This window comes from Phyllobates terribilis, unplaced genomic scaffold, assembly GCF_046119375.1.
Source record: "Phyllobates terribilis strain yellow unplaced genomic scaffold, ASM4611937v1 Scaffold_10__3_contigs__length_209671492, whole genome shotgun sequence".
In the NCBI taxonomy this organism is placed as follows: domain Eukaryota; kingdom Metazoa; phylum Chordata; class Amphibia; order Anura; family Dendrobatidae; genus Phyllobates; species Phyllobates terribilis.
This window is the reverse complement of record NW_027362770.1, coordinates 71,977,880-72,001,807: the sequence shown is the minus strand read 5'-3', so window position 1 is coordinate 72,001,807 and position 23,928 is coordinate 71,977,880. Positions and strand designations below refer to the sequence as shown.

The window sequence follows — 23,928 nt, the reverse complement described above, 5'->3', positions numbered from 1 at the left end:
ATGTAGGGAGGAAGGGAAAATGCCCAAATCAAACATTACTTCTAGTATCCAAGAAAAGCCCAGCTCCAGGCATGGACAAGGAACAAACCACTTGATGATCAGTGAAATTGCGACTACTCCAGCATCCTCTGAGCGCGGCTATTTATAGGATCCTCCTTTCATGTGGTAAAAGTGATGTGGATTTTACAAGAGTGAGCTTAATGGGTTTCATATGGTTCATAGTCACAGAACAACTCATCTCTATGAGAAAAAAAATGTTGTGGTGGTTAAACTGTTAGCAAAACACTTTTGTCCTAAGATCTGAATGCAGAAACTGTAAAGTTCTACAGACCGTCCCTAATCATTTAATATGTCTAGTCCACAGGAAAATCTCTTATGAAACCTAGGACCCGATTTATTATTGCATTTGAGCCTTTTTATCTAGATTGTTATTTTTTGTCTGTTTTTCATGTATCATGTTCGCCTTAAAGAGGTTGTCCACTACTCGGACAACCACCTCTGAATCCCTATGTTCTGCCCCCAGTAAAATAACTACTCACCTTGCCGTGCAGCAGTGTCTGCACTAGCTCTCCTGGTGTTCGCATGACATTATGTCACACGATCCCTGCAGCCAATAAGTGTAGGCTTCATTCTCCCTGCCTTTCAACAAATCAAGACATCCTGAGGAAGTGAGAGAGCAGCAGTAGCTCTCACTTCCTCCAGATGTCAATTACATCCGTAGTAGAGGAGAGTGAAGCCAGTGCTGATTGGCCGTAGGGATCATGTGACATAATGTCATGCAAGCCCAGGGAAAGCCAGTGCAGACACGGCTGGAACGAAGTGGACAGGTGACGGTGACGAGTGAAGGGGCCGAAGATACGAGTATAAGGATTTTTTCTGGAGGGACCCCAAAGCATAATAAGGGACATAATTTAGACATGAATTTAAAGCCCCTTTAATGATTGTTACATTCATACCCAGCTTTTAGTATTTCGTTGGGACATTTTTGAGAAATACATTCTGAGTTACAAGTGTGGTGGGGTGGTCGCTGCACTTACAGCTCTGTTGCACGCTCTTCCTTTACCCCACCCACCACCGACAGTCTTTGACAGGTCACTGTTCTCTCAATGACCTGTTTTCCCTGCACAGCCGCAGTGGTTTGTTTTATCAGAAGAGGCAGCGCATGTACAATAAGTTCACAAGGTCAATGGACTGGCGCCTCATTATCAGCAGTAGCTTACTGCACATGCACCACCCATTCTAATGAGACAACCTGGGATTTGATTGCATCTGCTCAGAATCTTGGACAGGGGGATACAAGTCACTGAGAAAGGAGTGACCTGTCAATGAAAAAGCAGGGAATAGGGGGAATCAGCTTAGTCCTATTGTAGGGACAGTTTTCCTATCTTTCCTTAGTGCTTGTAGCACTTCATAACACTCGGGGTCTAGCCTTTTAGCTGAGATTAATCTGTGCTGCAGTTTATGTACATGATGAGTAGTGAAGCTCCTCATCTACATATAAGGGGGGGGGGGGGGAACGAAAAAAAAAAAAAAAAAAAAAAAAAAAAAAAAACACACAGGGAAGGAATTCCTGCACTCATCTCAGAACTGCTGGAGTGAACAGGAAAGCAGGATTAAGAACAAAAAAAGGACAGGTTCTTGCTATTATAACTGATAATGTTTCAAACATGATAAAGTACAATTAAACTGAAGAATGAAAATAATGAAGGTGAACAGTAGCTAGAAGAACATTTCAGATTCAGTATGTTGGAGATGGAAGGCCACAGTCCTGTTCCCATAACGGAGGACCAAACAGATATTACTACAGAAGAACCGCAAAATAATTCTTTCCAATTAGATGATCTTGTTGAAGCTGCTTCACACCTCTCTCCTATTCATCACATGCGCTGTGTTGTGCACACGCTGCAGCTGGTAATAAGAGATAATCTGCAAGAGGGACATGCTGCAACTCTGATTAGGAAACTGAGGAAATTGGCTATTGCTGCCAGAACCACTAAAATTGATTCCATCTTGAAGAGGCGTGCTGGAAAAGAGGCAATTGTGGAATTACAAAATTTTTCACTTGCTCTCAAATTAGTAGAAGAGTTCAATCGTTCATCAAAACTGACTGTATACGAGGCAATTCCTTTATACCCTTAAATTGTTAGAGATGTTGCCCATGTGGTTAGTGTAGAGAGGTTGTTCTCTAGCCTTAAAATAATTAGGTCAGATTTGAGGTCATCTATGGTGGAAGATCTGATGGAGGCGATACTATTTCTCAGAACAAATTCATAGACTGCACAAATGTTATTCAGTAAGTTTTTGTTGAAAACTGTTTTTTTCCCACTTACTGCATAGTGTACAATAAATGGTAAATATGCAAAAGTTTTTTGTTCTAAAGTTGTATTCCAATAAATATATTTTATTTTCTATCTAAATAGTTTGATTATTGTATCATAATGATTAAAAGCCTGATGTTACCATTTTACTACAGTAAATGTATCACTTAAACATGAGCCATGTATGAGGGAGTCAGAGTCATGGAGTCGGTGTCATGGAAATTGAGGAGTCGGAGTTGGAGGTTCGTCTTACCGACTCCACAGCCCTGCTGTACATAGGGATTACTTGTGCGCTGGGTATATTCTTCATCTATACATTTATGATTTCAATAATATTTTTGATCGTTAGTATAGGCCAGGGGATGGATGGATGTAGTTTATAGCTCCAAAACCTGTCTTTGATACACATAATCAACCTCAGGTTTATAATACATATACACTCGTGGTCAAATTGTTGGTACCCTTCTTTTAATGAAAGAAAAACCCACAATGGTCACAGAAATAACTTGAATCTGACAAAAGTAATAAATTAAATTAAAAATCTATGAAAATGAACAAATGAAAGTCAGACATTGCTTTTCAGCCCTGCTTCCACAGAATTTAAAAAATAAAAATTAAACTCATGAAATAGGCCTGGACAGAAATGATGATACCCCTGAAAATAATGTGACAAAAGGGACAGGTTTAATCAAGTTGTGTCCACTACTTAGCATCACAGGTGTCTACAATCTTGTAATCAGTCAGTGGGCCTGTGTATAGGGCTACAGATACTCACTGTGCTGTTTGGTGACATGGTGTGTACCACACTCAACATGGACCAGAGGAAGCAAAGGAAAGAGTAGTCTCAGGAGATTATAAAGTTATAGACAAGCATGTTAAAGGTAAAGGTTATAAGACCATCTCCAAGCTGCTTGATGTCCCTGTGACTACAGTTGCACATATTATTCAGAAATTTAAGATCCATGGGACTGTGGCCAACCTCCCTGGACATGGCAGCAGGAGGAAAACTGATGACAAATCAAAGAGATGGATAATACTAATGGTAACAAAAGAGCCCAGGATAACTTCTAAAGAGATTAAAGGTGAACTTCAAGCTCAAGGAACATCAGTGTCAAATCGCACCATCCTTCGTTGTTGATCCAAAGTGGACTTCATGGGAGACAACCAAGGAGAACACCATTGTTGAAAAACATCATAAAAAAGCCAGACTGGAATTTGCCAAACTACATGTTGACAAGCCACAAAGCTTCTGGGAGAATGTCCTATGGACAGATGAGACAAAAATGGAAGTTTTTGACAAGGCACATCAGCTCTATGTTCACAGACGGAAAAATTAAGCATATCAAGAAAAGAACACTGCCCCTACTGTGAAACATGGAGGAGGCTCTGTTATGTTCTGGGGCTGCTTTGCTGCATCTGGCACAGGGTGTCTTGAATCTGTGCAGGGTACAATGAAATGTCAAGACTATCAAGGGATTCTAGATAGAAATGTGCTGCCCAGTGTCAGAAAGCTTGGTCTCAGTCGCAGGTCATGGGTCTTGCAACAGATAATGACCCAAAATACACAGCTAAAAACATCCAAGAATGGCTAAGAGGAAAACGTTGGACTATTCTGAAGTGGCTTCTATGAGCCCTGACCTAAATCCTATTGAGCATCTTTGGAAAGAGCTGAAAATGCCATCTGGAAAAGGCAACCTTCAAACACGAGACAACTGGATCAGTTTTCTCATGAAGAGTGGACCAAAATACCTGTCGAGAGGTGCAGAAGTCTCACTGACAGTTACAGGAATCGTTTGACTGCAGTGATTGCCTCAAAAGCTTGTTCAACAAAATATTAAGTTAAGAACCATCATTTCTGTCCAGGCCTATTTCATGAGTTTAATTTTTTTTTTATTTAATTCTGTGGAAGCAGAAAAGCAATGTCTGACTTTCATTTGTATAGATTTTTAATTTATTACTACTTTTGTCAGATTCAAGTTATTTCTGTGACCATTGTGGGTTTTTCTTTCATTAAATGAGGGGTACCAACAATTTTGACCACGTGTGTATAGCCAGGAAGAGGTCCTTAAAAATATAACTTTCAATCATTCCAATTTTAAGAAATCGCCTAACCTGATCTCCTAAGAAAAAAAATGGAGATTGCAGCACTCAGTATCTCCAAATGAGAAGAGCACCACCATTTTTTTCGTTAAGACACATGGCACTTTATGACCACCAAGACACTTTTTTGCTTTTTCACCTTGGAGCAATTTGGGCCTCATACTGCTTGTGACTTATTATTGCCCAATTCTTTTCAAGTACACTCCCTTGATGAATTCTTTTTTTGGAGAAAGAAAAGTGTCGGGAGGGATTCTATTCTCGGGAAGCAGCATGAGAACCACACTTGGATACTGCCCTTGTTAGGGCAGAAGTCAATGCAAAAGGCAAGGCAGGGTAGATATCTCGATCTTCGAACAACATGAAAGGGGCCCCCTGTCGTCCTATGGCTTCACCACGGTGAAGATGGGTGAGATCTATGCATGTCTTTTCACTAATACACTTTAATGTATATAATTTGTTTATATTGGTGTCTGGGTGAGCCCGGATATAGGATCTGTTTACTGTGTGTATAGTGTTTACAATTGGACCATGGAGGGGAGGGGGGTCTTTAAGAGTTTACCTATGGCCTCTTCACACTGACGGATAGGGGTTCTTGAATTAGGATACCCTTAATATGCTTATGGATAGTAGATGTCTATCCTGGGCAGAACATACTTCTATAGATTAATAGATGGTTAGGCTATTTATTTTATTGGAATAATTAAAAGTTATATTTAAAGGACATCCTCCTGGCTTTGTATGGATGGATGGATTTAATTATTATTCTTCTTCATGTCAAATTATGGACATTGCTTGCTGGCTGGGTTTATATTGGATCGTTATATCTACACCAAAATAGTTTTTCTGTCTTTCTTTAAATTTTTACAAAAACTGTTCTTTTTTGGTGTTTTTCTTTTTATTTGTAAGGCAATAAATTATTTAAATACTCTTTCTATATGTGGATGTGTGTTGCATTTTTTGTGCAGCTTTCTCCTTCTTGTGTATTATATATGCTTCTTATACATTAGTGACACTTCATATTGCGGTGCCCACTTTGATTGTGTACGAAATTCTTCATGAGGTTCCTAAATTTTGCGCAAAATTAAAAATGCTTTATATATTTTTTGTCCACTCCTCCCCGCATCTCCTGATCACCGCTGCTGGCGCTGAAATCTACGAGCCTCTCAAGCAAGGACAGGACTGCCAGCTCTGATGATGCCCAGAAAGATTCTGCACGTGTGAGAGCGGACACAAAGTCATGATGTCCCAATGTGCGCAGTGACCTTACCTGCGCACGGGCAGTAGTGATAACATAAGGCGAGGAGGACCAGTGATGGTGAGGAACGGAGGGCTCAAAGAGGCGAGTATAAGGATTTTTTTTTTACCTTTGGATGGCCCATGGCGGTTAATAAAAATGGAACGGCCACCATTTTGCGAAAGCCGAGTGGAAGCAAAGTGAACAAAAAAATAAAATGAATAAATAATAATCCACATTTTGGCAAATGTGGATTTTTGTAAAATTCAATTCCACTGGAATATATTCGCTCATCTCTAGGCAGTGTGAAAGACATTGAATGAAGGGGCACTGTACTGGGCAGGGTACAAACCCAATGGACACCAGAACACAAGACACGATAGAGGCACCGTATTCCGAAAGCACAGTGACAAGTGCTAGAGAATGAAACGCAATTCCTCCATCCTTCACAGATTTATTATATTTCACTTGGTTATAGGGATTTACAACGTTTTCATTTTCAAATGACTCCAGCACGATGTGCGGTTTCAGAGTGCACATTTTCCTTTTATATGTGTGCCACATCCCTGAATCTTTGTTTATACTGAAGCATGGCAAAGGCTGACCACAGTCAACAGAAAAAGGACTTCCCAAGCTATTCCAGCTGTAAAGTATTTTCATGCCCCCAGCTGCACCTTGGGCAGATCTGGAAACTTGTTACAAGTGTAATTTAAATGGATTATTTTATTTGTTTTGCATAAGAAAACAGAACTGTAATGCTCACTAAACATGCAAACTGTTTTTTTTTTGGCCTTTGAAACTAATGTTAAAGTGACAGGAAAAGCTGGAGCAAGGTTCAAACAGAATCGGTCAGCGCCGACTACCTATAACAACCAATCAGATCCAAGCTTTTATTATTTTCTCTAGGATTGTAGACTAAATTAATAATTTGCTGATTTCAAATTTTTCATGGAGTTCGGTGTTGCGTCGTTACTAGAAATTTAGGAATGAACTGACAAATATGTGTTAACAACTACTCTGTCAGTAGTATGGATCAGTATACAAATATTGTAATTGATGCAACAGAAAGAATGAGACGTCGCCTCCTGGTAACGGCTTGTAGAATTATTTCCTGAGCAATGGTGGACAAACAGCACGGCAGGACGCACAACAATATATAAGAAAATGCAGGACAGGGGCACAGCCGATAAGGACGGTCCAAGGAATAGAGGATGTGGTTAAGACTCCTTTATTGGTAAGACGCATTTCAACAGCTAATACCTTATTTTACAAGATGAATGTTCCAATTCAGTATTGAAACACGCAGCCTAAATGTTTTGCCAACAAAGGAACCATAAAGGGGTTATCCGGGATTATTTAATTTTTTTTACCATAGGCCTAAGAAATAACAGGCAGGTAGTTGCTCCCTACCTGCCTGTTGTGCCTGATGCTGATCTTTGCCGGCACAGAGCGGTCACAGACTGCTCCTACTGGTGATTCTGCAGCTTCCGCTGAGGTCACCTCGTCAGAGTAGCAACTTCTCTCCTGTTCTACTCTGTTGATGGCACATGACTGCAGACCTCATGCTGGGAGCCAACTGCAGGAAGCTGCCTGTCAATCAACATGATATCAGCAGTCACACCCCATCAACACAACAGCTCAGAAGAGATGCTGTGTTGACGTGGAGCAGGAGAATCACCGGAAGAAGAGGTCAGTGACCGCTCTGTGCTGGCAGAGATTGGTGCAGGGCACAACAGGGAAGGTAGGTAGTGAAGGCATAAGGTAGCGTTCACAAAGGTAATGCAGTTTGGTGCAAACAGGTACAGTTTATTGCTTTCATAAAACTCCAAGGGATTCAAAACCAAAAACAGCCTCTTCTGGGCACAAAAAAGGTATTACAGCAAATAAACCATTCATTTAGCAGGGCACATATAGATCAGTGCAGGATCATCCAAACAGATAACCATACTTTGTCCCGGAGCAGAGTTCATACACAGAAGAGACACGATCTCACCAATATCGGTATCATCTTCAGTGTACAACTCCGGGTATTGTTCACACAGTTCTCTGCAGCTCCCACAAACAGACTACTCATGTAACGATTCCACCACTCAGTGTCTGGGATGCAGTTACGGACGGCGCATCTGTCAGCTAAGTGCGGTTGTTTTTTTCTGTGCCTAGTATTTTGCTTGATATTCTTTTGTTGCCGGACCTTGGACCTCATTCTTACCCTCCATCTGTTTAACCTCTTTGTTCTGATCCGCTATCCTCCTGACTACGACTTTGTCTCTTCACTGTTTATGATGTACCATCCTGGCTTTTGACCTCAAACTCCTTGACTATCCCGGACTCACGGCTTGTGCATGAGAAGTGACTCCGCGCCACAGCTCATTTTCCTAGCTGACCCATGCAGTCTCCAATCAGAGAGAGGTACGCTCTGTCGTTGGCTCATGAATTGGCCAATTTATGAGCTAAGTACTTTTATTTTCTATAGCAGTAATGCCGTTCCAATTTGCTATATTCATTACTTTCATATTATAGAAATTCAGAGTAAAGCTATTTTTTCTTAGCTTTATTGACTTGATTGTCCTAGTTTGCACCTGATCACAATTGTTGAATGTGCCGGTCAGTCTTTTTTATATCCATTCAGAGAGAGAGAGACCCTGGAATGTCTCGCTCTCTGCTACAGCTCACATTGTGGCTGGTCACTCACCAGCAGCACAAAAAAAAATGTCCTGATAACCCCTTTAACTACAGCTTCTATTCCTTGAGTTTGAGGCTCTAAAACACCAAGAATGGAGCTCTTCAGTCACATCTTGACCTCTACTCCAATCATTGTCTATGAGTATAGTGCTTGGCTTTGTTCGCCAGCCACACTGACAATGAATGGAATAGATGCAAAGCATGTGCACCTCTGCTCCTGTTCTCGGGTTTCCAGAGCCCCAATCTAGGAATCGCTGGGGGTCCCAACAACTGGATCCCCAACGATCAAGTGATTATCCCTTATCCTATAGATAGGGAAAAACTTGTTGGGTCTTTTTTTTGTGAATAACCCTTTAATCAGCAATTTTCATTAAAGCTAACCTGTCACCTGGCTTAGGATGCCCAAAATGTGGGAAGTACAATTGCAGCCAAATATATTTTAAGCATCAGGCCCAGGACCATAAGTGGAGACGAAACTAGTCTGGCGCCGCCACCGGCCCAATTCTCCAACTACCACTGCAGGTGTTTGACAGGTCTCTTCCATTGCAAGAGACTTGTCAATCACCTAGAGGAGCACTAGGAGAAGTCGGCTGGCCAGCAATGCCATACTGCAAGGAATACCATCAGCAAGGGAATTATTCGCAAGCAAATAAATTGTATGCACAAGGAACGAACTTGAAACAATACTGGTGAAAAACGTTTCATTAAAAGTCCTGAGAAGCCTGTAAGCCCTAAGTTTTGAATTAAATGATCGAATGTAACAAGAGGATTTATTTGCATATTTAATAAGAGAAATCTGAAGTTCTTCTTATGGAAAGAAAATAAATAAATACTCACATAGTCGTGACAGGCTTGCAGAAACCTCAAGGAATGTAGTGAATCACATCTTAGGTGAAAATCCAGGAGAAAATATTAGAAGTCTCTCTTAAAAATGGTGCACTACTCACTGGAAAAGTAGCTACTGCTCTGATCACAAAAACAGAGGAACCTCCTTAATTAGGCATTAAAGCGGACCTGACAGAGGAATAATGCCGCCACATCTGAGAGCAGTTTGTGATAAGAGCGTCTGAGATGATTCATCCCTAGTTTTTTTGTAAACAGTACAATAAAGTTTTATATTACTTCTGTAAACCGTGACTAGTGGAATCACTCCCCAGTCCAGGAAAGTGCAGCGGGGGCAGCCTTTCCCACCTACACAAAGCTATTGATCCTGCTGTAGGCTCCACGATTATCTCAGGTCATATACTGGAACTGGAAGAGATCTCAAAATAGATTCTTATTTCACTGAGTTTGTCAGCAGAATCCCCCCTCAAACTCCACCCCTCCAAAAAAAAATAAAAAATTGGAACTGGTTTCCCTATTGGGCAGTATTGAAATCCCTCGATGTCTACTATGCAAATCAGTCACACTAATGAATGAATCATTAAAAGGGACTTTCCAAGACCAAATAATGTGTGGCATAAATTACCAAAACCAGTTCACCTGATAACTCTCCTGCTGTTCCAACGCAGCAATGCTCCTCACCGATGTTTGCTGATTACAATGCATTGATGTGCCCAGCTAACCTCTGCAGCTAATCACTGGACTTAGCTGTACAGCACAGACAGCGACTGATGGCATCAATAAGAAAGTGTGTTACTTGTGTCATCTTGTCATTTTCAATAATGAGATGACTTCTAAGAAAACTATCCTTCACTTTTTGAAGAAGTGTGTATAATTTTATTATGTATAATAAATTATATTACAATAATTATAATTATTAAGTTATTAATAATAATTTTATTGTGTATAAATATGTGACTCTTCAGATTTTGTGTTATTCTATGCCTGATGAAGAGACCTGCGTAGTCTCGAAAGCTTGCAATTTGTTACCATCTTTTCAGTTAGCCATTAAAAGGTATCAACCAATGAGGACTCTCAAATCTAAATATTTTTCACTTTTTGAAGAAATTTACATTTCTTAATTGGGCTAAAATATCATGGAATTTTTAAGAGGACCAGTCACTGGGTCAAAAGTGGGCAGTTTTTACTCTTATTTTACTCTAGCTGCTCCTGAGTTATGTTTTTGTACTTTTTATTCAGTCCGACACATGGTTCCAGAAATCCGGGTCTTTTTACTTAGAGCCAATTCCTATGGTCTCAGGAAGCTTTACTGAGGGGGTGGGCTCACTGGGTAATTATGCAGAGCATTCTAAGACACACCCCCAGACAGTCCTGTGAGCCACACCCCCTTAGTAAAGGCCATAAAAATGAGTACTAAATAAAAAGGGCCACATCTCTACAACAGCCTGGTGGATTTACAAAAGAAAAATACAGTACTTAGAGGAGGAACAAAATAGAAGCAAAAATTAACCACTTTTTTACGGTCCTCTTTAAATCATTTTTCATTCTTTATCCTGTCAAAAAGTCCATTATATTTTTTCCTCCATTAATATCTAAAACTATATTTAATATAGTGCTGCTTTCCAAAGTTGCATTGTGTGTAATGAAAAAAGCTCATTTTCAGCCCCTTGTCACAAAATCACTTTTTGTCATCTACGGTTTCTAAGTGAAACCTGCAGATTTTTGAAAGTTGTCACATGAATGTAGAACACGAACCGAGATTACTAAAAATACGACTTAAAAAAGGTTAGATCTCCCATTGTTGCCATTTTTTTTGTAAATGTCCCGATGAATCTAAAAAGTGAGGAACAGAGAACGATTCAGCAGGTGGCGAGTACACATTTCCTAGAATTTTGTATCTACAGCCAAGTATCTCCATGGTAACAGACAACAAGCAGACTGTAGTCTGACCCTGCAGGCACCAATCCCCATGCTAACCTACCAAACTTACAGTAGCAAATAGGGAGACAATAGAAGTAAAAATTACTACAGCATTAAAAATTGTATATTTGTTTGTTGTCTGTTACCATGGATACACATTGTCTGCACTGTAGCTGTAAAATAAAATGTTTAAAAAGAGGTTGGCCACTACTTTTTTATTAATGGCCTATGCATAAGATACACCATTAATATCTGATCACTGGGGGTACGACCCCTGCCACACCTACCAATCAGCTGTTACCAGTACCACGTGGAAGTTCTCAGCTGTTGACGGAGCACACCAGCTACGTCATTTCTATAGTGGTCAAATGAATAGGGGGTGAACCTGAATTAACATGGTAGCAGCCACTATAGTTGCGATGGAGCTGCCGTGTTTCGGCAGCATCTGAGAACTAACAGCTGCAGCCGGTAACCGTCAATTAGCAGAAGTGCCAAATTTATCACCTCTACCGATCTGATACTTACGGCCCATTATAGAAACAGACCATCAAAAAAAAAAAAAAATAAAGTAGTGGCCTGTGAAGATCGGAGGTTGTGGGTTGTAAATAATCACCTAGGCAGGTTAACGATGCAACAATATTTTATTCCTCACATCCATGGTAATAGAATAACTCCAGGTAAAATAGTCAAAATACAGTCCTCAAGTTCCCAACCTGGGATCAGTAGGTCCACTGATTTTGTACCAGGCGGTACTCACTGTCTCCCAACAGATTTCATATCTCCAGAGAGTATAGTCTAAAACCACAGTCCACGATCCTCCAGATGACAGATAAAACGATGGAAGTACAGGTATCCACTAGCAATAATCCTTTAAGAAAGTTTAAATCCCAAAGACATATCCCACCACTGTAGCACGTTCATCCAGCCCAGTCGGTACTAATCTCCAAGACTCCATATGCCATTGAACCATCCATGGTTCAGGTCCTCAGAATAGATCCTTACCCTTCGACATCATTCCACCAACTACTCACTAAACATGTGGCTTATTTTCTCCTTCACTGGGATCAGCCCCCTGAATAGGCAGAACTGCACTCACCCTCCCAAAAGCTAAATGTGCATTAGTGAAGATATTTTTCGCAGGTCGAACCCATCACCTGGGTCTGCATGCGAGACTCCCTGTGGTGATGGCTCTGCCAGATCTACTTTCAACACTCACACGATGGGCCTAGTCTCTGTTTGAACAATGGTTAGAGGCTCTAAAGACACTAATGAGATTACTGGAATGCTGGACACTTTACAAGTGAAATTAGTACACATACTGACGAGCAAGCAGAACATTAATAAAACGCAGCAAGAAATCACTTATGCAATGCAACAATAAAATCGATGAAACTGGTGCTCTGTGCAGGAAGAAGTCTGATAGTCTTTAGAACAAGGCCATATCTTCACACTAAACAAACCTTTGAAAATGGTCTCCATTTTTATTTTACAGACGTTAAAGTGGTTTTCCAGCTTTAGGCCACGGCCCCACTATCATTATTTGGTCAGTATCTTCCTCAGGAGTGGGAGCCAAAACCAGGTGAGGAACAATCAATCAGAGAAAAGGTATAATAGAAACAAGTCACCAATTCTGCATTTATTACCCACTTCTGGTTTGGGCTCCCACTACTGAGAAAAAATACTGACCGAATACTGATAGTGGGACCGTGGCCTAAGGGTACAAATCTGCAGTCATTCTATTGCGAACCCTCACATCGCGTGCACTGCATGCTGTGAGGATTCCCCAGTGCTGGTGTCGGGAGCAGGCGGTCATGTGATCACAAGTATACGATTTGTGTACTTATGGCCACATTCCAACTAGACGTGTCCAGCCTCGCTCAATTCACTTGTAGTGAGTGAGGCTGCACACATCTACTCGGCACGTGACCGCATGTATGTAAATCATTTACTTGCACTCACTCGACCGTTTCGTTGCTCTCGGCACAGGCACCGGAGAATCCTCGTACAGTGACTGCAGACCGGACAACCCTTTTCAATACAATATAAGAAAATTGGTTGTGAAGGTGCACATAGGCTTTACAGTGGGAAAAACTCTTTTTCTAAAGTAGAATACAATTATGAAATAAGACTCGTATGGTATTTTAATTTTATTTATGTAGATTTCTAAAGATCTGTTTTTAGAGACTTGCCATTTTAAAATGTATTTGTAAAGTAAGCAGATTTTTATGGATGACTATGGGGACAGCCTTCACCGCTTAATAGCATAAATAATGGCTAAATGTGAATGTCTGAAGAGCGGATGATGTGTATGGCACTTCCTCCCTTTAAATCTTCGTGGAAAGGCATATGTTGCGACAGGACGAACATTCCCTGAAGCCTATATTGAATTACATGTAACAAGTATCAAGGTGGCTTAAGAAGAATAATGTTTAAACAGGTTCAAACTCCCATGTCTGAAACCACCTCAAAGGAGGATAGATGCAGTATAAAAGCAATTAATCATCTCCTTCTCCACAATAGGAGATTTCCAGTGACGGACCCCATAACAACTAGCAGAGCGCATGCTTGTAGATCTGCCTTCAACACAGGATTATACAGCTAATCCGCGCTGCCTACAAATGTTATACTGGCTTCAGGCAAGTTCCCTTCCAGCATAAAAAGCCTCCAGAAAGAAAGAACACTAGTATGTTCCACAGGCACAAAACAAACAAGAAACAGAACCAAAAAATAACAAAATCACAATGGTTGGAATGGAGATAAAAAGCTAAATTTCTAGCAAACAGTAACTAATCTTCACAAACTTCATTCACAAGTGTTTCTTAAAGGGAATCTGTCAGTAGGATGAACCCTCCTAAGCCGTCTATATGGGCATGCAGGTCATAGGAAGATAATATCTTTTTATCTGTGATCAGATATCTTATTCCAGAGAAATCCACGTTTTCTTATATGTATATGAGCTGTTAAGATCTATGGGCCGGACATTGCTCTCCCTGAGAATTTGCCTCCAGAGATTATTATACATGAAGAAGAGTTCCCAGTGTGATGTGTAATGGCCGCTCTGTGCTCTCCTGATCTCACTGCAGAGCTGTGTGGGACTATAAGGGCACAGTCAGACAAACATATAAATCAGACCAGATTTCATATATTTATATGAAGCTGTCACACTCGGGTGAGGAGACCAGCTGCAGTCCGGTCTCAGTCCGATTTATACGGTCATCGGACTGTGCCCTAACTGACACATCTGTAGGTTCCTCTGGGCTTCAGCTTCCATCTCACAGGCAGTCAGGGTTGCAATACAGCAGAGCTGTGAGAGCTGCAGCAAACGTGTTTGTAACCAGACAAAAGTTCAGTTCTCCTGTTCTGTTATAGTTACATGTCTTACACTGGTAATGGCCCCTTTTATTAAAAATAATCTCTGGAGGCAGATTCTCATGCAGATCAGTCTCCTGTCCACACCCTAGAACAGCTCATGTATATATAAGAAACATGTGGAGCTCTCTGGAATAAGACATCTGATCACAGATACCAAGGTATCATTTTATTCAGCTTCCTATGACCTAAGCGCCCATATAGATGGGATAGGAGTGTGGATCCTACTGACAGATCTCTTTAAAGTTAAAAGGAATCTGTCAGCAGGTTTTTTCTATGTAATCTGAGGACAGCATGAGGTAGAGGTTAAAACACTGAACTCAAAGATGTGTCACATGTTCAGCTGTGTGCTGTTATTTACTTAGACTGAAGCTTCAATTAGCTAGTGACCATCATTGCTGTGAGTAGCTGGCACTGGGCAATCATCCCACTCTGCCCCCTTCTGTGATGGGCACCCCGCTGTACACAGAGGCGGGTGTGGGCGGGGGCAGCTTTCTCAGCTCTGCTGCATTTCCAAATCTAAACGATGTCAGAACTGCTGCACCCAGTAAAGTAAGTGATACATCGATGGATTCATGGTCTCTTTGCCTACATTGTGCGGCTCTTAGATCAGGTAGCAAAAACCTGCTGACAAATTCCCTTTAATATAATAGTAAGTGGCATAAAACTGGATATATCTGTATCGCTGTAATAAACACTACAATTGACCATAAAGTGTCTGATCAATAGTTCATTCAAAATCTGACCATTTACATGTCAGACTAAACAGACAGGATAGAGGGGTGGTTGGAAACAAAGCAAAAAAAAAAAACAGACTAGACTTGTGCAATGTGGCAAATGATCAGCCGAATTTGGCCAGTTATTCCACAAACTTGGATTTTAAATGGACAACAAAATTCTTAAACGGCCAATGGTGTATAATTTTCAAACAATTGCTGGCATAGATGGTCATAATGAGACAATTCAGACTTTTCCGTAAATCAGTTTAGCAGGAGGTCCAGGTTTTTGCTGCTGGGAGACTGCAAATAAACTGAAGATCTCATACAAAAGTTCCACTTCTTTCTAATTGCCTCTAAAGAGTCTAGAAAGAGAAGTGGAAAGTCTATTTGGACAACTGTACATGAGATTAATACATCAGTTGACCATCTGAAGGAACATACATCTTACAGGTCCTATTCAGGTGGGATCATTAAATGCTGAACAAGAAATGTTAATTTTTTTGTGTATTTATATATTAAATAAGGACGAGCGCCCTTATTGATTAGTAATATATGCTGTTCCAATTATTCCCGGACTGGAAATCTCTGCTCATTCCATCACTGGCCACAGTGATGACCTGCTTCAGCCAGTGATTGACAGCAGCAGTCACCTGTCACTTTTTGAAGATATCCAGGATCAAAGTAGATCAGTGAGAGGAGTATTACTTTTATTTTTAACCCATTCAGATTGTTTTTTTTATTTCAAAGCAGACAATCCTTAAAGAGGGGGTCCACTACTTTAGCACTGATGGCCTTTTCTTAAGATAGGCCATCAATGTCTGATCGGCTGGGGTCCGGCACCCCCGCCGATCTACTGTTATTGTTGTCGGCGGCAGCTGGCCGTTTTCGGATAGTGGCCGAGGCTTGATACTACACCTCTACTTCCTATTCATATCAATAGGAGGTGGATGTGCAGTACCCTGCGGCGGCCACTATCAGAAGATGACCTAAGGATAGGTCATCAATGCTAAAGTAGTGGACAACCTCTTTAAGGCCATCACATGAAAAGTCAAGGACCGAAAGCTTACTTTGAACAATAGCGGAAAAAAGGAAGAGAGTGGATTTATTAAAACTGGCACAGAAGAAAAATAAAGTAGTCAGGGAACCTTATTTAAAGAGAGAGAACCCTTTTATAATTGTAGCCAAGTGTTGCTAATGAGCTAAAAATTGATTGTGAAGATTGATTTATGAGGATAGTATGGCTTTAACAATTCGTGTAGCTAAAAGTGCAAATTCCACTATTTAAGAGGGAGAGCATATTCTATAATCCATGTTGAGTACATGTGTATTATTTGGGTTTTATGCTGTCTATACTGGGTTTATTTGCCTTTATGACTTACTGTATATTCTAGCACAAGAATCACTTCAGCTGAACAGGTTCACACAATGAATACAGAAAATGATTTTACTAATTTGATTAATATTGTGCTACCGTTTGAATGTATGGACCTCTGCACTCATACAGAACGTGTGCTTACCCCATCTGTTGTATGCCCAGCCTTATTATGTCCACCACTATATACAAATCAATCATGAATCCTAACAATATATTCAGCCGATTCATTAACAACTATATCGGGTTTCTATAACTGCTAAGTCCGAGGCTGAGCCCATAGCGGTTGTCATTCTCAGATCAGTCACGTAGGTCCACGTGCATCGCTGTGAGCTGCGCAGGCATCTGGACTGGGACAGAAGCAGTCTTCAAAGGCAAAACGGTCAAGCCTTCTGCATGTGGGCTAGCCACTGACTGACATCGACTTACGCTTGTGTGAACTCAGCCTAAATCATGCCATATCAAAAGTGAACCAGAAGGTGACTTGTGCCCACCCTATGTTTCAGTCAAGGGGGCAATCAGGGGACTAATAGAAGGGCGTCCTGCCGTGCGACTCTACAAAACTGGTTCTTCCAGCTTCAAACGGTAGGGTCATGTGAATTTCCTTGGCTTTGTTAAATCAAAGAAAAGGCTAATGAAGTGGGCGAGCAAATCAAGTCAGTAGTTAATCCAAACATTCAGGAATCTGTAAGAAGGGAAGGTTCTTGTTCTGTGAAGGGGTTTGCTTTTACGCTGATGACTGCGCATTAAAATACATAACATAGCAGAGATTTAGGTACAAATTAATGGTTATGTAAAGTTCAGTTACCTACAAACAGTATTAATTGTAATGACATCAGGTTGTTTTCATATTATCACTCATTGATTTAAGGGGTTATCATTATCAATGCATAACACTACTAATAATATAGTTTACTTAAAGGCTTTAAGTACAGTTGTTTTTTATTTATTTTTTTTAGTATCCATTCTCTTCCCAAGTGCAAAATTAAGCAACTTATTAATAGTCTTCATTAAAACTTTTCAACCATTTTGCTGCAACAGTGCCTTTAAGTCCTTACAGGGGTTGTCCGGTCAAAAATCAATAGGTCTGCAGTCACTCTGTGGGCCTGCAGACTTATGAATCCCCCCCTGCACACACACTGTGCGCTGCCAGGATTCGCAGGTTTCAGACCCAAGACCAGAGGGTATGTATGAGTTATACATAATCCCAGCCAGTGGTCGCAGCCTCGCTCTCCATACACTTGTACATGGCTCAATTCTACTGCAAGTTTAATGGCAACTAAATGTTTTGGCATAGAACATATGCTGAATGGGGTACAAGAGCCTAGGTTTTTTTTGCATCATCAGTAAGGACTAAGATTACCAGTAATAACTTGCTTCTGACATATCTCAATGACACTTTAAAATTTCAAAGCACTTCAAAAAAAATAGAACCGCTATTAGAAGCCATTTATGGTTTTGTATGGGTTAGTTGAGCTCTTCTTTCCCCTTAATATGGTTCTCCTAATGCAGTGAATTTCCCATGATGCTTCTAGTTTTACATAATTACATTGCTCTTCTCTAATGGCACCACTGATAGCAGTCTCCCCTGACTCCTGCTTGTGATAGAGCTGACAAGAGAAACCCATCACAAGCAGGAGGCATTGGAGATAGGCTGAATGTACTAGAGACTGACTACATACTACACACGTGGTCAAAATTGTTGGTACCCCTCGTTTAATGAAAGAAAAACCCACAATGGTCACAGAAATAATTTGAATTCGACAAAAGTAAAAAATTAAAAATCTATGAAAATGAACAAATGAAAGTCATACATTGCTTTTCAACCCTGCTTCCACAGAATATAAAAAAAAATTAAACTCATGAAATAGGCCTAAACAGAAATGATGGTACCCCTGAAAATAATGTGACAAAAGGGACATGTTAAATCAAGTTGTGTCCACAATCTTGTAATCAGTCAGTGGGCCTGTGTATAGGGCTACTGATACTCACTGTGCTGTTTGGTGACATGGTGTGTACCACACTCAACATGGACCAGAGGAAGCAAAGGAAAAAGTTGTCTCAGGAGATTAGAAAGAAAATTATAGACAAGCATGTTAAAGGTAAAGGTTATAAGACCACCTCCAAACAGCTTGATGTTCCTGTGATACAGTTGCACATATTATTCAGAAATTTAAGATCCATGGGACTGTAGCCAACCTCCCTGCACGATGACAAATCAAAGAATACAAATGGTAACAAAAGAGCCAGGATAACTTCTAAAGAGATTAAAGGTGAACTTCAAGCTCAAGGAACATCAGTGTCAGATCGCACCATCCGTCGTTGTTTGATCCAAAATGGACTTCATGGGAGACGACCAAGGAGAACACCATTGTTGAAAAAAAAAACAAATCATAAAAAAGCCAGACTGGAATTTGCCAAACTACATGTTGACAAGCCACAAAGCTTCTGGGAGAATGTCCTATGGACAGATGAGCCAAAAATGGAAGTTTTTGACAAGGCACATCAGCTCTATGTTCACAGACGGAAAAATTAAGCATATCAAGAAAAGAACACTGCCCCTACTGTGAAACATGGAGGAGGCTCTGTTATGTTCTGGGGCTGCTTTGCTGCATCTGGCACAGGGTGTCTTGAATCTATGCAGGGTACAATGAAATATCAAGACTATCAAGAGATTCTAGAGAGAAATGTGCTGCCCAGTGTCAGAAAGCTTGGTCTCAGTCGCAGGTCATGGGTCTTGCAACGGGAAAATGACCCAAAACACACAGCTAAAAACACCCAAGAATGGCTAAGAGGAAAACATGGGACTATTCTGAAGTGGCCTTCTATGAGCCCTGACCTAAATCCTATTGAGCATCTTTGGAAAGAGCTGAAACATGCCGTCTGGAAAAGGCAACCTTCAAACACGAGACAACTGGATCAGTTTGCTCATGAGGAGTGGGCCAAAATACCTGTTGAGAGGTGCAGAAGTCTCACTGACAGTTACAGGAATCGTTCGATTGCAGCGATTGCCTCAAAAGGTTTTTCAACAAAATATTAAGTTAAGAAGAACCATCATTTCTGTCCAGGCCTATTTCAGGAGTTTAATTTTTTTTTAAATTCCGTGGAAGCAGAAAAGCAATGTCTGACTTTCATTTGTTCATTTTCATAGATTTTTAATTTATTATTACTTTTGTCAGATTCAAGTTATTTCTGTGACCATTGTGGGTTTTTCTTTCATTAAACGAGGGGTACCAACAATTTTGACCACGTGTGTATCTGTGTGTGCATTGTCCAGAGTTAGCAATATAATCTACATTATAATACAATCTTCTGTGCCATAAACAAGAACTCTAGGACAGAAGGATAAATTAAGAATATATAATAATGAGCACATGCTCTTTAAAACAGAGGAGAGCCACAATAAAGCCACACAATCTCAACGCATAAAAGGGTTAAACATTTTCATTAGGATTTAATAACTAGCTGAAGGTTTGTTCACGCGTTTACAGTAGTTTAACCTCTCAGTTTCAGTTTTATCAGACCCCACTGGGGAACCACAGTAGGAGTCATCTGGGTCATCATCTGATGAAACATATCAATATAAAAAGTTATTGCCTAAATAGTTTTGATTGATGTGAAGTTAAAGCTGTAAAAGATCAGACCACCCAATAATGTACTAGATCAATGTGTGTGGTCGGCATTCCAGCATTGTGAAATTATTGATTTCAGACATGAGAGAACAATCTGGCTTAGCATAAGTAAAATCAGACTGATGCACTCGAGTCCAGGTCCGGAGCAGCAGAGCAGCACAATATTACGCATTGTTGCCGCATTTTGCCATGCCATCCTGCATTAACTGCAATACATTCCAATAGGCTACAAAAGCCCCCACCAGCTGTCATGCAAAGTCACATTACTCTGGCCATGCAGAAATTATGAATTTTACAAAGTCAATGCCATCATAGGTACAAAGCAGGCTCGGAAAGAAGAAACTTCTGCTAAGTATTTAGAGTGGTAACACACGAGCCTCATTGAGCGCTCTTGTCTCCATTAATAATATTATGGGGGAGCTTTAGCAATTGGAACTCCATTCTGCAACGACATTAAAGAAACAACCTTAAGGTCATCAAATAATGACCTGCAGATCATTCACATCCTCATTCCCTTCCTCACATCATTATATGGCTCCATTTACAAATCAGCAAAAAACTAAGTACTTATTATGAGGATTCCCAAAAAGAATAGGAACCAACCTGCCGTACCTGGCAGCAGCTACCCAAGAGCGCACGTAGCCCGGTAACTACACTCAGCACGCCCTTTACATCCGCCAGGGCTGGTAAATTCTGATTGGGTGGGGGGGGGCACATACTAGTAGAAAAAAAACTTTAAACAAGAAAAGCAAAAATATAAAAGTATATTCAAATGATAGAAGCAATATTCAAGTAGAAAACGTCACCTTTTCTTCTTGGCAGACTTTTGTGACGGTGGTAGGTAACTTTCCATTCATTCATTTATAAAATGGAACATACAGGAAATTACCATATATTTAAGGGGTTTTCCATTTTCAGGAAAGTTGTGTGCCCAGGCAAAGTTTTACTCACTGCCACTTCACTCACCCTCCCCGGGTCCACCACTGTGTCTCTACTGCTGCTCCTGGTGTCTGTAGCACTAACACCACGTCGACAGCTCAGCGGCCAATCTGTGAGATGAGAGGCTCCGCCAGGTAGACAACAGACACTGTGAGCAAAGGCGGAGGGAGACTCGTCGCTGAACTCGGGATGGGGGGTAAAGTATGGCGTTTTTGTTTTTTTCAACATACTTTTTGTTGGTACACAATGGTCCTGAATACAGAAACCCCATTTAATAATCTTCTTTGGAAACAGATGCAAAAATGGGCCTTCCGAATGATCCAAAACGGCTTGAAGGGTTATTTAAAGGGGTTGTTCACTACTAAAAAAATATTTACAAAATGGACTCATTGTGAAACAAAATAAAGCACACTCACCTAGACCCCCTCCGCTCCTCAGTACTGCTGCTGGTCTCCTGGCTTCCTCTTATCAAAAGTGCAGTGTGCATATATTTAAGGTATATTTATGTAATGATGGCATTTTCCATTAGTTACAGTGCCTACAAGTAGTATTCAACCCCCTGCAGATTTAGCTGGTTGACACATGCGGAATTAACTTGGCATTGTGACATTTGTACTGTAGATCAGCCTGGAAGTGGGAAATGCACTGCAGCAAATTTTTTTTTTTTTTTTTTTTTTTTTTTTTTAAACGTTAAAAGTTAATTCAGAGTGTCATTTATTATTCAACCCCTCAAACCACAAGAATTCTGTTTGGTCCCCCAAAAGTATTAAGAAGTAGTTCAGGCACCAAGAATAATGAGCTTCACATGTGTGGATTAAAGATCTCTTTTGCCAGCCTTTTCTGACTATTTAAGACCCTCCCCAAACTTGTGAACAGCACTCAGACATGGTCAACATGGGAAAGACAAAGGAGCATTCCAAGACCATCAGAGACAAGATCGTGGAGGGTCACAAGGCTGGCAAGGGGTACAAAACCCTTTCCAAGGAGTTGGGCCTACCTGTCTCCACTGTTGGGAGCATCATCCGTAAGTGGAAGGCTTATGGAACTACTGTTAGCCTTCCACGGCCAGGACAGCCTTTGAAAGTGTCCTCCCGTGCCGAGGCCAGGCTTGTCCGAAGAGTCAAGGCTAACCCAAGGACAACAAGGAAGGAGCTCCGGGAAGATCTCATGGCAGTGGGGACATTGGTTTCAGTCAATACCATAAGTAACGTACTCCACCGCAATGGTCTCCATTCCAGACGAGCCCGTAAGGTACCTTTACTTTCAAAGCGTCATGTCAAGGCTCGTCTACAGTTTGCTCATGATCACTTGGAGGACTCTGAGACAGACTGGTTCAAGGTTCTATGGTCTGATGAGACCAAGATCGAGATCTTTGGTGCCAACCACACACGTGACGTTTGGAGACTGGATGGCACTGCATACGACCCCAAGAATACCATCCCTACAGTCAAGCATGGTGGTGGCAGCATCATGCTGTGGGGCTGTTTCTCTGCCAAGGGGCCTGGCCATCTGGTCCGCATCCATGGGAAGATGGATAGCACGGCCTACCTGGAGATTTTGGCCAAGAACCTCCGCTCCTCCATCAAGGATCTTAAGATGGGTCGTAATTTCATCTTCCAACAAGACAACGACCCAAAGCACACAGCCAAGTAAACCAAGGCCTGGGTCAAGAGGGAAAAAGTCAAGGTGTTGGAGTGGCCTAGTCAGTCTCCTGACCTTAACCCAATTGAAAACTTGTGGAAGGAGCTCAAGAATAAAGTCCACATGAGACACCCAAAGAACCTAGATAACTTGGAGAAGATCTGCATGGAGGAGTGGGCCAAGATAACTCCACAGACCTGTGCCGGCCTGATCAGGTCTTATAAAAGACGATTATTAGCTGTAATTGCAACAAGGGTTATTCCACAAAATATTAAACATAGGGGTTGTATAATAATTGACCCACACTTTTATGTTTAAAATTTAATAAAATTCAACCGAGCAACAAAACTTTTTGGTTTGTAAGATTTATGCTTCTATTCATAAAACCTACTCTCGTTTGCAGTTTGAAGGCTCTAACTTATTTGCATCTTATCAAACCAGCTAAATCTGCAGGGGGTTGAATACTACTTGTAGGCACTGTATGTGACATTTAATGAGCCAGATATCTGGGTTTTTTTTATTTGATGTCAGAACATTGAGTTCTAAAGAACTAGAACATGAATGGCCTATTCTTAGAGCCTCTCCAGGTCCAGCATTGCTGCTCCAACACTTCCCCAGTCTTTGTTGAAAGGCTGCAGCAGTGACATCACGACTATAGGGCAGGTGACTATTGCAGCCAATCACTGGGTTCAGTGGCTCTGCCGTTTACATTAGGAACAGTGCAGTGATTGGCTGCAGTGGTCACTTTCCCTGCAGTCGTGACAAACCTACTGCAGCCTGTCAACAAGGACCAGGAAAGCGGCAGAGCAGCACCGCTGGACTTGGGGAAAGGGAGCACAATTGTGTTGGATTTCTCTACAGCTGCAAACCTGTGCGACAACAAAATGTAATCCCTGACAACCCTCCTAATCATCCGAAATGTCGATCTGTCATTTTGTGACCACGGAATATCAGGTATTGTGGCAGACTCACCAGTGTAGACATAGACCCATTAGACAGGTAAGGATCAGACAGCATAAGGAATGGATAGCTGGAATATCCTGAACCTTTATACATGACCTCTTCCTGATGTTTAATACCTACAGGGATAGAGAAATAAAAAAATAATATAGGTTAAAAAGGAAGAGCAAAATTTGTAACATTAAATAGACTTTTATAT

At 41.0% G+C, this 23,928-nt stretch overlaps 1 protein-coding gene across 15 annotated transcripts in view; it reads right to left on the bottom strand.

Annotated features, from left to right (window-relative positions):
* Positions 1-23,928, bottom strand: part of TCF7 (transcription factor 7) — a 167,375-nt gene that overhangs the window by 131,203 nt on the left and 12,244 nt on the right. For all 15 annotated transcript variants that reach the window (XM_073649581.1, XM_073649584.1, XM_073649575.1 and 12 more), the window contains one exon: positions 23,742-23,848. In XM_073649581.1, coding sequence (XP_073505682.1) covers positions 23,742-23,848 — 107 coding nt within the window. The remainder of the gene's footprint in view (positions 1-23,741; positions 23,849-23,928) is intronic.